We start from the raw sequence: 13,387 nt of genomic DNA, 5'->3' as shown, positions 1-13,387 counted from the left end.
TATATGTTCTTCCCTCCCTTGACCAGTTCTTATGAGGATGAGATTCAAGTGTCCCACTTCCCCATACCCTGCCTTCTTTTTGTACTTCTACTTGTGCACTCCTATTACATGAGATAATTTTCTTTAACCTTTCTTTCCTCTAATGTATTATTCTTCCTCTCCTTTCCCATTCTTCTTTTAATATTATCCAATCCCAGGGCCTCTGTTTAATTAGACTTCTTCTTATGGTTTCCCTTGATGAATAGAATTCAATCAGCCAATCAATAGTCAGTAAATATTAGGGGCAAGGAGGTGATTCAATGGATTGAAAGCAGCCTTGGAGTTCAGAGGACCAGCATTCAAATCTGGTCTCAGACACTTCCTAGCTGTGTGACCCTGGGCAAGTCACTTAACCCCCATTGCTTAGCCCTTATCATTCTTCTGCTTTGGAACCAATGCTAAGATAAAAGATGAGGATTTAAAAAAACAGAGTAAGTATTGACTGCTTACTAAGTGCCAGGAATTATGCTAAATGCTAGGGGTATGTATCCAGAAAAAGGTATATAGTCCTAGCTCTCAAGTAGCTTATTTGGGGGAAAACTACACTTAGAAAGGAAGCTGAAAAAGTGGGGAGAGGTAGGGAACAAGGTATGGTAGAGAAGTCAGAGTTGTCAGCTAGATGAGAAATGAGATGTTCTGAGCTGAGCTCTCCCCTTAATTAGAGGTTTGGGAGTTCATAGTGCCACCCTTCAATCAGAAGGGCAGAAGGTAGACTGATAGGTTTTCATTAATGAGCTTCTTGGGAGTATGGTGGAGATGTCTAGGCTGGAAAAATGAGTCAAGGTGATTTTTTTCTTATATTTTCTGATTAGGATTTAGACTGGTTTGTTTTCTGCATTTGTTTTTAAGAATTGTAAGGGGTAGAGGCAGGGCTTGCTGTGCTTCTGTCACTCTGTCCTCTAAATTCCTTCCTGTCTGGTCACTTTTAATCCCTTACCAGCTGTCTATGAATTGACACTAAGTATCACTTCTAGAGCAGATGAGTGGTAAGGGCTAGGCAATGGGGGTTAAGTGACTTATCCAGGGTCGCATAGCTAGAGGCCAGATTTAAACCCTGGACTTCCCATTTCCAGGCCTGGCTCTCAATCCTCTGTGCCATCTAGCTGCCCCCAATCTGACTTTTTAATCCCTCAGTCTATAATATTATCTGGGCCATATCGTCCCATTTTATTCACAAGGATATTATAAGAAACTTTGTCTAATACCAAGATAAAATCCAGATGTAATATATACAATATTCTACTAGTCTCGTAACCCTATTGGAAAAGCAAGTTAGTCTGTCATGACCAGTTTTTTTGTTTTAAGTTTTTGTTGATCTCTTCTATTTCTTATGTCATTATAGAACCCTTCCCCCTCCTGCTCCTACCTAACTTGTGGCAGGAACTTCTTGTCTAGTTCCTTCCATATGTGTATTTGTGACTCTACCATGCACATGAGAAAAACTAATGTTGACTTTCTTTTTAGCTTCATCCGATTGCTACATATATGATTCTGTCACTGGTTACTATTATGATCCCTTAGCTGGAACATATTATGACCCCAAAACACAGGTAACTATTTTTTGTTCTGACTACTTTATTCTTTTGACAAAAATGCACATTAATATGTAATAAAACCTTATAGAACAAGGAGTGAGGAGGCCTGGCTTTTGCTACTAGCTTTGCTACTTTCTAGTCTCCTAGCTACTTTCAACTTTAACACATGACACTGGGGGGTAGAGATGGGGGAACCTAATGAAACAAAATCCTCCGATTTGTAAAATGGTGTCTTTGTCATAGTATATTATTAATATTAAATAATGTAATGGGTGTTTATTTCTATAGCTCTCATCCTGGTTTATTCTCTTTTCACTTTTCACTTGGACATTACAATAACCTTCCTAATTGGAGGCAGCTAATTAGCAGAGTAGAGAGAACAGCAGACCTGGAGTTGGGAGGACCTGGGTTCAAATTTGGCCTGAGGCACTTTCTAGCTCTGTGACTCCAGGCTAGTCACTTAACCCTGATTGCCCATTGCTCTTTTGTCTTAGAACTGATACTAAGACTGAAGGTAAAAATAAAAAAAAATTAGCTTTTCTAATTGGTTTCCCTGACTTTAGGTCTTTCTCCTTTCTAATCCATCCTCCATATAGCTACTAAAGTGATTTTCCTAAAGTGCAGATTTGACCATTTAGTTTTTCTCTTCAGTACACCCTGATAGTTAGCTAATTGCCTCTATGATCAAATATTAGTTCCGCTGGTGTGTACTTTTCAGTCCGGCCCCAGACCTCTAACCTCATTATACATAACTGCCCTTCCTGAACTCAGGGAGAGTTCAGCCAAACCGGTCATCTTGCTGCCCCTCACATACAAAGCTGCATCTCTTCAATTTGCAACCCTTTGCCCTGGGTGTCCCCCATGAAGTGCTAATATGATCACTGTAACAAGTTTCTGCAGGAAGTAGGACTGAATGAGAACACCGAAGCAAGCAGAAGAATGGGGCTTAGTGACTAGTAGGAATATCACTTATGTGACAAGAGAGGAAGCAGTGGTACTGAGATTTGAGCAATTGAGAGAGAGAGAGAGGGAGGCTCAGGACATCTTATGCTGAATGGCTTCAATTTCAGGGAAACTGGAATCCACTAGGAGCAAGGAGGCTTAAGCAGTGAGGACTAGATTTGTACTATAAATTTGTTGGGGGGGGGGGGTGTTAGAGACCGAGAGTCCCTTAGGTAGGATTGAGAAATAAAAGACCAGAGAGATTAGAATCTTTTGAGGTCAGAAGGGCTGCACAGCTGATAGCTAATGCCAGCAAAGTTTATTGAGTAGTGGAAGGGTTTATAAAGGAAAAAAACCACAGGAATGAAGTGGGGGGGAACATGTGAGTATATGTGGGGTTCAGCAAGTTCATGGTTAAATGGGAGATATTCACATTCCAATCTTTGTCCTTAGACCTAGAATATTATTTCCAAAGTTTGGACCTTTACCTAATTTCTTAGGCCCCAAACTTGGTTTGTCTCTGTCAGGGGGAAGTTGGTTTGATTTCATGATCATCTTCTCCTCCTTGACTACTCTGGGGCAAGAACAGAGAATCTGTAGAGTGGAAAAAACCCTGGAATAAGGGTTCAAAGAAGGTCCAGAACTAGAGAAAATAAAGACCTTGAGGACAAAGTTGAATATGGAATTAATGAAGTAAGAATAAGAAAATGATACAAACACAAACATTTCAGGATACACAGAACAGAGGATTAGATATGAAACCAAATTTATGTTATTTTGTTAAAGCATATATTAAATTTAACATGACTATTACTTACAGGTCCCCTTTTGAAATTCTTTCTGCTCTTCTGTTTTTTTTGTCATTTTGTTCTCTTGTTTTTTGATCCTCTTTTATCTTCTTTCTTTTGAAAATCCCTTACTTACACTATCTGCTAACTTCACCTCACCAAAATAGAGGCCCTCCCATGTCATAAATATTGTTAAGAAAAACAAATCAAACCTGCATTGTTTCTTATTGCTTTCTAGCAAGAAGTTTATGTGCCACAGGACCCTGGGTCACCGGGGGCTGAGAGCAAGGGGAAGAAACACAACAATCAAGGAAAACCAAATGAAAAAAAAGATGTCTCTAAAAGGGATAGCAAAGAGAAAAAAGACCGAGCTCGAAGCACACCTACAAAGGTGAGAAAGAAGTCTTTACATTCCAAAGACTCATAAACTTTCCTCATTTTTCATATTTCCCCCTTGCTAAATGCAGATTATTTCATTTATCTGTTTTGTCAGGGTAGAGATGTGAACAAGAATTGAAATTGTACTGTACTACATACTGTTTACCAAGTACAGGGCTAAAATAGCCCAAGTCATATCTCCTCACCTTTTATAACCTGATCTTTTCCATTCCTTAATAATTACCAGGTGAATTTTCCTCTTAAGTAAAAATTCATTTTAGTTTTCACACTGTTTCATTTCAGGAGGTCTCCAGTGAGGGGAAGGCTCCTGCAGAAGATGTCTTTAAGAAACCACTTCCCCCTACAGTGAAGAAGGAGGAGAGCCCGCCACCAGTAAGGCTTCTGAGGATTCAAGGGGGATGGAGAAAGCCCTATATTGGTTTGAAAATGATAATATTTGTTTCAAGGGTTTTGTTTTCTTTTCTTTTTCTCCATTGGAGTAGAGGGGAAAGAAGAAAAGTGGAAAAATAAACTAAAAAATTTTTAAATTAATAAGATAAATTTGTTAGCTGTAAATAGTCCTGTAACCTTTGACCTGTTGTACATCACTTTACCTTGATAGAGACCAACTAGCAAGGGTGGGATAAAATTTGGGCAGTGGACAGAAATTGTGCCAGTTTGTCAAAAATTTAGCTTTAGTTGCCTTGTTAAATTACTTTTCACTTCCAAATGTAAAGTCTGAGAATTTCAATTTTTTCAGTCTTCTTGAAAAGAAAGAGAACAGATGCAGAATAGTCTGAAAAAATGTCTCTGATAAACAAAGTTTTCAAACAGATGTTTTCCTGTCTTTCCAGCCCAAGGTGGTAAATCCTTTGATTGGCCTTTTGGGTGAATATGGAGGAGACAGTGACTATGAAGAAGAAGAAGAAGAGGAGAAGCCCCCACCTCCCCAAACTCGTCCAGCACAGCCCCCCCAGAGGGAAGAATTTTCCAAAAAGGAAAATGAGGAAGACAAACTTACTGACTGGAACAAACTGGCCTGTCTGCTCTGCAGAAGGCAGTTTCCCAATAAAGAAGTGCTGCTCAAGCACCAGCAGCTCTCTGATCTTCATAAGGTAGCTGGGAGGGCCACTTGGCTTCCCAAACCTTTACTCTTGGGACTTAAAGGAATTAGAAGATTGTCTTCTGGATGAAGGGTTGGCAGGACAGTCCTGAGCTTTAGTATTGCGGTAGGCACTTAACTATCTGGTTGGTCCTGGGCAAGTGCCTTCACCTATAAAATGGGACTGATGATTGTAAAAACTATTGGTGTGATGAGATAACAAATGAGATAATACATAAAGCACTTCTAAAATATTTAAGAGCTATTTAAATGTGAATTGCAATGATGACATCAGAATTATTTAGTTTTCATTTGCGGCTTTACTCCAATATTCCTCAGTTTCTTGCTCATAGTTCACAGTTAAACCTGTTTACAATTAAACTAATTTTAATGGAATCAAAATTCTCATTACATATAGATTACTCTGAGAAAAATGTCATTTCCTTTCTGTGTAGGAAGAGGAGAATCAAATTAAGTGGCCAGACTGGTATACAAATTCTAGGATATGAGTTCTAAAGTCCAGTCATGTTCTCATCATTATGCTGTATTTCTTAAATTTGGACTCTTGGGTTCTAGTTGTAATTTAATGAATGCATAGGTGAAGAAAGGAAGGGGGATTTATTAAGTGCTTATTGTGTTTCAGAAATTGTGCTAAGGGCTTGGGGGAGGGGCAGGACCGGGTACAGATATTAAAAAAGAGATAGTCCTTGCCCCTAAGGTCCTTACATTCTTTAAAAAAAAATTTTTTTTTTAAATTTAAACCTTTACCTTCCGTTTTGGAGTTAATACTGTGTGTTGGCTCCAAGGCAGAAGAGTGGTAAGGGCCAGGCAATGGGGGTCAAGTGACTTGCCCAGGGTCACACAGCTGGGAAGTGTCTGAGGCCTGATTTGAACCTAGGACCTCTGGTCTTCTAGGCCTGGCTCTCAATCCACTGAGCTACCCAGCTCCCCCTAAGGTCCTTACATTCTAACAGGAAACCAAACGGAGTTTCAGGGATGATGAATGGAGCCATAGGCCATAGTCTGGGCTCTTTTACCCCTCAGGACTGCACAGTCCCAGAGCAGAAGTTCCATAGCAGAGTGGCACAATCCACTTAGGCATGGTCTCTGGAGTTCCAATGCAGAGGATTCCACAGCAACATCAGGATGTCCCAGCAAGACAATGGCCGGAGTGAAGTAAAGTCAAGGGTCCAGGGCTAGCTCAATATTGCAGGCCCTCTTTAACCTTATGTCTATGGGCAAGTCAGGCAATGATTAATTTTCCTTCTCTTTCATATGGAAGAGTTGGATCAGTTAATCAACTGGCCTTTACTAATAAGCACCTGCTATGGGCCAGGCACTGGACTAAGCTCTGGGGTTAGAGAAAGACAAAAGACTTTCTGCCTCCAAAGTGCTTACAGTCTAATTAATGTGGTGTCTGAGGGTCCCACAGCTAATGTCTGGAGCAGAATTCAGGTCTTCCTGACTCTCCATTCCAGTGTTCTCTGCACTGTATCACCAAGCAGCCTATGAAATCTGAATCTCTGACTCCAAATGTTGCAGACTTTCCACAGTACCAACAGCTCCAATCCCTGGAACAAAGCCACTCCCCCCTGGAGGAATGATGTGCCCTCATTAGGAAATGCATAATTGTGGCAGCTTTTGCTGCTGGCTTGGGAGCCTGGCTTCTAGACTGCTGCATTTTCATGGGGAGGAGGGGGGTGAGTCTGCATGCTGAGCATGCTGGACTAGTTAATTTCTGAGCTCCTAGTTCTTGCAGAGAGATCCTTGGTCATGTGTCTTCTTATTATTACTTATTAATTTGGCATTGTAGAGAAGAAGAAATTGAGGCCTACTTTTAACTGTAAACCATACATTCAGTCAGTGAAATAAGCCACTCTCTTCTGCCCATGAGAACAGCAAGAACTATTCAGTTCTTGAACTTCTCTGTTTCTTTAGAGAGAGACTATAGAGGAAGTATTAGGAAATAGTCCAATTGGAAGTAGCCTGTGCATTTTTAAAATTAGGAACAGTTTTCTAACAGAAACTCAAACTCCAAAAAGTTCTTTTTACTCAAAATTCCCCTTATTTTCACAGCAAAACCTGGAGATCCACAGAAAAATAAAGCAGTCTGAGCAGGAGCTGGCTTATCTGGAGAGGAGAGAACGGGAAGTATGTTTGTGGGGTCAAGGGCTTTCCTATTGATCTCTGCTATTTACTAATTTTTATCCCTCCTCAGGGTAAAAATTAAAGGGGTCTCTTCCTATTATTTCACCTTTCCTCAGTCTGCCTAGAAAAGTAGAAAATTTATCTTCTATTTTGGTTCCTAACAGGGAAGATATAGAGAAAAAGGAAGTGACCGTAAAGAGAAGCTTCATTTTTCAGATTCCCCAGATAGGAAACGAATGAAATATTCCAGGGAAACTGACAGGTGAGTCATCATACTTTCCCTTTTTGGGGCCCTTAAAACTATGAAACAAAGTCATTACTTCTTCATATGTAATACAAGGTGTGCCGCTTGCAAGGCAAATTGAAGTATCTACCCTAAAAATAAAACATATAACTAATCCTTACATTTAATTATTATAACCCAAATAAAGTGTTGGAAAGAAAGGCTATGTGTTCTAGGGATTTGAAGCCAAGGTGGCAGAAGAGACACTATAATATTATAGAGTTAGAGGATTTAGTTCTCTTGCTAATTATGTCTTGAAGCAGAGCAAGTAACTTTTCTAGATATAAATTTCTTATTTGTAAAATAAGTTATTTGAATTAGAAGAACCCCATTACTGTTGTAAGTCTTATGATCTGCTGTATCTCTTCTGAAGTTGTTCAACTGGGGTCAAAAAAACAGTAGATTTTATCAGCATCACAAAATGAGTCTTTTAAGGAACAAGAAGTTAAAGAATCCCAATTACTAGGCCAGTGTTAATGCTCTTTTTTATTGAAAAGCCCCTTGTGGCTACAAGTACAGAGTTCTATGGGAATAACAGTGACCATTATTTGTTCCTAGTAATAACAAGAACTAACTACCAGAATTTCAAAATTACAGCTTAATTCAAATTAGTACTTCAGTACTTATTTCAAACCTGAATTTTCAAAAGATACAAAGTCATGTGAAAGAAAGAGGACACTAGGAATTTTATAATTTGATCTCAGTCTGATCTTGATGAGATTTTTTTTCCCTTCTCTTAACATGGGGCTTGATGTCAATAGAAATGCTTTAGTTCTTGTCATGACATTCTTCATCTAAAAGCAAATGCTTAGTAGGTACAATTGATTCTTTTGCAGTGATCGTAAATCTTCAAATAAAGTAGGTATTGACAGCAACAACAAAGGAGGCTGTGTACTTCAGTCTCCAGGCTGGAAGAAAGGAGCAGGTCTGGGATATGGTCAACCAGGCTTGGCCTCAGCAGAAGAGGTAAAATTATTTTTATTTTGTTTATTGATAGCTCTCTCTAAAACCTCTGTGATCTTCTGTGATCAACTATGCTTCTTCTAACAGTGCCTTGGAAAAGTTGATATAGGTAGTGATTGGAAAGAGGACTGTCCAATTAATTTTTGTTTTTGAGAAATAGTATTTCCCAGAGTATGATCTAATATAGAGCTGGAACAAAAGGGTGCTATCAGGAACACAGATGACATATAAAGACAAGAAGGGATCAACTCAGTGATTAGGGGATAGGTGAATGAATTATTTTTTTTGAGTGAAATGGAATAACATCAGGCATAAGGGAAAGGAAGATGGAGGATGACAATTGGGAAGGGGCTTCAAGAATTTTGTGTCAGTACACTTTTTCAATTAAAATATTTTTTGTTCTGAGAGTAACAAAGTCACCAAATATGCATTTCCATATACAAAGTAGAACCGAGAAAGAAGAAAGATTTTATGTGAAACTGAATTGCTATTTTATACAGCTTGGTTTTTTTCCTTTTAAGTATACAATAAATGCAACTTGTAACTTACAAAGATTCTTACACAGGACATTTCTGAAAGCTAAAATTTGGAAAGAACTACAATAGTATGATACCATGTTTTCTCCACAAGCTAACATTCTTTTTCATGGGATAGCTGTTTTGTTTCTGTGGGCAAAGCTGTTTTGATGAGTTGGGGAAATTTGGTTTTTCTATGGACACAGACTTATTCCATTGAAATTTAGACTCTTTTCTGGCTCTTATTTTGGGTGCATTTCTTTCTTTATTTTTTAAACCCTTACCTTCCATCTTGGAGTCAATACTGTGTATTGGCTCCAAGGCAGAAGAGTGGTAAGGGCTAGGCAATGAGGGTTAAGTGACTTGCCCAGGGTCACACAGCTGGGAAGTGTCTGAGGCCTGATTTGAACCTAGGACCTCTGGTCTTCTAGGCCTGGCTCTCAATCCACTGAGCTACCCAGCTGCCCCCATTTGGGTGTATTTCTTGAAACCTTCATGGTCATTATGCACACAATTCTACCTCTATCACATTTTTTAATATTTTTTATATCTCTGGCCCAGAATGTTCTATAACTCCCAGAAAATTCTGTGGCCTAAGGTAGCTCAGAAGCCAGCTAAATGATAGTTGTTACTTTTCTTTTTCAGACTGAAGGTTGGACCAGGGGACCTGGTGTTGGATCACAAGGGAAACCTAGTAAGAGGCAGTCAAATGAGACATACCGAGATGCTGTGAGGAGAGTCATGTTTGCTCGTTATAAGGAACTTGAGTAAAGGATTGAGATGAGTCCCGAAGGGTGCAACTTTCTTTTGTCTGTCTGTCTGTCTGTCTCTCCTTTTGTTTTGTTACTGTTCTTGCTGCTAGAACTTTTTTAAAATAAAATTTTTTTCAATGTGGTGATGAATATAGAAGTATTTTTTTAATCTGCTACACTCTTGCCATTCCTTCCTCATGCCCCCAAACTACATATTTTGTAGAATTAGTAGACTCTTGAGCCTAAATTGGTTCATGCTTCAAAAATGTTGGCCATACATTTGGAATTAGTTGTGTAAAGGATAATTTTAGCATTAGTTTGGCCCCCACAATGGGCCCAAATCACTTAATTCTCAGTACTCTCTAAGAGGAATATTTACAGACATGCATTGATTAGTAAAGGGAAATGACTCAATGAGAATTTCATATCACTTTGAAATCACAGATTTGATTTAAAGGAACAACTCTATTTCAGATGTACCCTTCCATTAAAGTTCACAGCTCTATAAGAGAAAGGTGATTATGATATCTGCCCCCCCCCCTTTGGCCCGATTAATGCCTATCATTTCTCCTATGGGTGAACTGAATTGGTTTTTATCCAGTACTAGCTAAGTTCAGTTATTTAGTTTTATAATAGCCCTTTAACCAGGTATGCCTGATAATGATGGATGGATTCTTTTTATGCTATATTATTAGTTTTTATAGTAGCCTAGACTTCTCTTCAAGATAAATAGTTCCTTCTTAACTTAGATTAACAATATAGAAAACCACAATTATTAATAGTAGCAGAGAAACTGCCCTTTGAGAGGACCCATATATTCAAGTCAGATTAGGTTAGTGATTTATTTCATTCTTTGGCTTTATGATCTTGTAATTCCAAATTAAATTTGTTACTGGAAATGGCATCTAAAGGACTAGGGGTAGTTGGAGACACCACTTTCTGATTAAAGCTATTTTTTTTCATTTTGGAAAAATAGAAATTGGAAAAGGGTAGTATATCCTTAGATAGGGTTTTGGCAAATTAAATGAGGGTAATGACCATATAGTTTGCCCCCCCACCCCCCTTACCCAATACCCTTAGTGCACATTTGTTAAATTGAATAAAATTTGACCTACTTTAGTTAATTCCATCACTTGGTTAAGCCCACCATTGAAGTAAATTTGACTTTAATGACTTCTTTCACAAATGATGACACCTCAATTCATTTTAACTTTGAGCCTATGTCAGCAGTTCTTTTCCAGCATTACCAGTGCCTTTTATAATATAGGATATTACTATGCAGAGAGGATTAGGAAAAATAACAGCTACCTTTGACAATGCTGAAGACCTGAGTCTTTTTTTTGAGGACACAGGTCTTAATTTTGAAAATCAATTTGTGCCATATCTACTACTTATTAACTTCTGTGATCTTTGGTAAGTTTTTGTCCCATTTTGGTCTTAGTCTCCCTTATCCCTTGCTCCAGGAACATGAAGGGGTTGAATTAATCTCTACATTCCCTTTCATTTTAAAATCCTCTGAACATAAAACCTTTTAGCTATTTTTATTGCAACTAAAGCAGCCAAGCCAAGAATGCACTGCAAAGATTTGTATTAAGAACTCAAGAAAAACTTGAATTAAATTTGGGAAACGGCTACAGTACAAAAACACTGGTCTTGATCATTGGTTTTGATTTACCCGTCTCTTAGGAGTGTAAACTTCTTATTGACTGTATTATTCAGTTTTTCTCCACACCTAGCCTGGGCTGTGTAGGCAGTGGAGCCTTTAACATAATTAAATGAAGTAATGAATAAAAAATTAGAAAATCCAAATTCTTTATATACGCATTCAACAATTATCTGAGCACTGATTGTGTACATAGTAATGTACTAGCATTATGTAAGATATCAAATACTGCATGTAATTTCCAAGAACATGTCCAAACCAGTAGCAGAGGTTTGTTTTTTTTTTTAGTTGAAATTTTTTATTTAATTATTTAGAATATTTTTTCCATGTTACATGATTTATGTTCTTTTCCTCCCACCTTCCTCCCATAGCCAACTAGCACTTCCACAGGGTTTTACATGTGTCATTGATCAAGACCTATTTCCATATTATTGATATTTGCACATCCCCAATCATATCCCCATCAACCCATGTGATCAAGTACTTGTTTTTCTTCTGTGTTTCTACTCCTACAGTTCTTTTTCTAGATGCGGATAGTGTTCTTTCTCATAAGTCCCTCAGAATTGTCTTGGATCATTGCATTGCTGATAGTCGAGAAGTCCATTACATTCAATTGTATCCATCTCTGTGTATTAGGTTCCCCTTTCATTCTGCATCACTTCCTTGAGGTTGTTTCTGTTCACATGTAATTCCTCCAGGTCATTATTCCTTTTAGCACAATAGTATTCCAGCACTAACAGATACCATAATTTGTTCAGCCATTTCCCAATTGAAGGGCATCCCCTTATTTTCCAAATTTTTGCCACAACAAAGAACTATAAATATTTTTGTACAAATCTTTTTCCTTATTATCTCTTTGGGGTATGGCTGGATCAAAGGGCAGGCAGTCATTTAAAGTCCTTTGGGCATAGTTCCAAATTGCTTTCCAGAATGGTTGGATCAATTCACAATTCCACCAGCAATGCATTAATGTCCCAATTTTGCCACATCCCCTCCAACATTTATTACTTTCCTTGGCTGTCATGTTAGCCAATCTTCTAGGTGTGAGGTGGTACTTCAGTATTGTTTTGATTTGCATTTCTCTATAAGAGATTTAAATGTGCTTATTGATAGTTTTGATTTCTTTATCTTAAAATTGCCTATTCATGTCCCTTGTCCATTTATCAATTGGGGAATGGCTTGTTTTTTTTTTTTTTTGTACAATTGATTTAGCTCCTTAGAAGGAGTTTTTAAGATGTCAATTCATTTAAGTGGGAATCTCCTAGAATTTGGAAATGCTTAATCAAGGGTAAGATATTCAAATCCATGGTGTTTCCTCTGCTATTTCATGCCAACATTTCATTGCCAGATGGAAATTATGTATTGATCCAGTTTTCTGTGTACCTCAACTTTCTCTTCTACTTTTGATCATTCTCTGAAAGGACTATAGGAAGTAGTAGTGAATTAAGTTTTACCATCTTGGAGTATTATCTGCAAGAAGGCTAAATTAGTATATTCATGAAAAATACAGATAATGCCAAAAGCTAGAGGCTTTGTTGTTCTGTAGAACAATGGATTTAAGTGTTTCCCACCCTCAGTCTTGTGAGAACTAGCATTTATTTCAGAGAAAAGGTGCTGAAATGAAGAACTGGAAAAGGCATCTTTCAAGAAGGTGGAACTTAAGTTGGGACCTTAGAGGCCAGGAGAGATGTGAAAGGATCCAGGTGTATGATTAGAAGACTTGGGTTCGTTCCTCTTGACTTCCCTTCTTCACAAGCATATAAAGATCAAATAATAAGGAATTTAACAAAGTTCTTTAATTGGCTTCACAAAAGAAGGGAATAAAACTTGGGTTGAGAGGTCTCAAGAGGAGGTCAAGCCAGGCACCTTTGGTGGAAAGGGCAGGATTTAGGATCCATGGTCTTATGCTCTAATGGCAGTTTGTCTGCTCATTTACCTGAATGACCTTGGGCAAGTCACACAACTACTGAGTTTGAGGGCAGAAAGGCCCTCAGAGGCCATCACTTCCAAATCATATTTGAAAGGAATTATACTGCAGCCTTCTAGCCCTATAGCTATAGCTACAGGCCCTTTCTGAGGCTCTCCTCTATAAAATTAAGGAGTTGCATTAGACCGTCTCTAAGGCTCCTTTGCTCTAAATGATCTTATTACGAGATGATTTTTTTATACCTTCTTCACTGCCCTGGGTCTTAGGTGCGTCTAAACAAGATACTGTCTTCCACAAAGAAAGGAAAAGTACCTAAGCAGTTAACGAGAAAAAAACTCCAGGTAATCAAAAC

General features: G+C 38.3%; 1 protein-coding gene across 8 annotated transcripts in view; it reads left to right on the top strand.

Annotated features, from left to right (window-relative positions):
* Nucleotides 1-9,587, top strand: part of RBM6 (RNA binding motif protein 6) — a 101,503-nt gene extending 91,916 nt beyond the window's left edge. For all 8 annotated transcript variants that reach the window (XM_007499881.3, XM_007499879.3, XM_007499883.3 and 5 more), the window contains 8 exons: nucleotides 1,504-1,589; nucleotides 3,543-3,695; nucleotides 3,986-4,075; nucleotides 4,537-4,797; nucleotides 6,861-6,935; nucleotides 7,097-7,194; nucleotides 8,052-8,181; nucleotides 9,339-9,587. In XM_007499881.3, coding sequence (XP_007499943.1) covers nucleotides 1,504-1,589; nucleotides 3,543-3,695; nucleotides 3,986-4,075; nucleotides 4,537-4,797; nucleotides 6,861-6,935; nucleotides 7,097-7,194; nucleotides 8,052-8,181; nucleotides 9,339-9,464 — 1,019 coding nt within the window. In that variant the 3' untranslated portion in view covers nucleotides 9,465-9,587. The remainder of the gene's footprint in view (nucleotides 1-1,503; nucleotides 1,590-3,542; nucleotides 3,696-3,985; nucleotides 4,076-4,536; nucleotides 4,798-6,860; nucleotides 6,936-7,096; nucleotides 7,195-8,051; nucleotides 8,182-9,338) is intronic.
* Nucleotides 9,588-13,387: the final 3,800 nt, after the last annotated feature.

Source organism: Monodelphis domestica, chromosome 7 (genome assembly GCF_027887165.1).
Source record: "Monodelphis domestica isolate mMonDom1 chromosome 7, mMonDom1.pri, whole genome shotgun sequence".
Taxonomy (NCBI): Eukaryota; Metazoa; Chordata; class Mammalia; order Didelphimorphia; family Didelphidae; genus Monodelphis; species Monodelphis domestica.
Note: the sequence above shows the minus strand (reverse complement) of the source record. Positions and strands in the feature narration are given on the sequence as shown.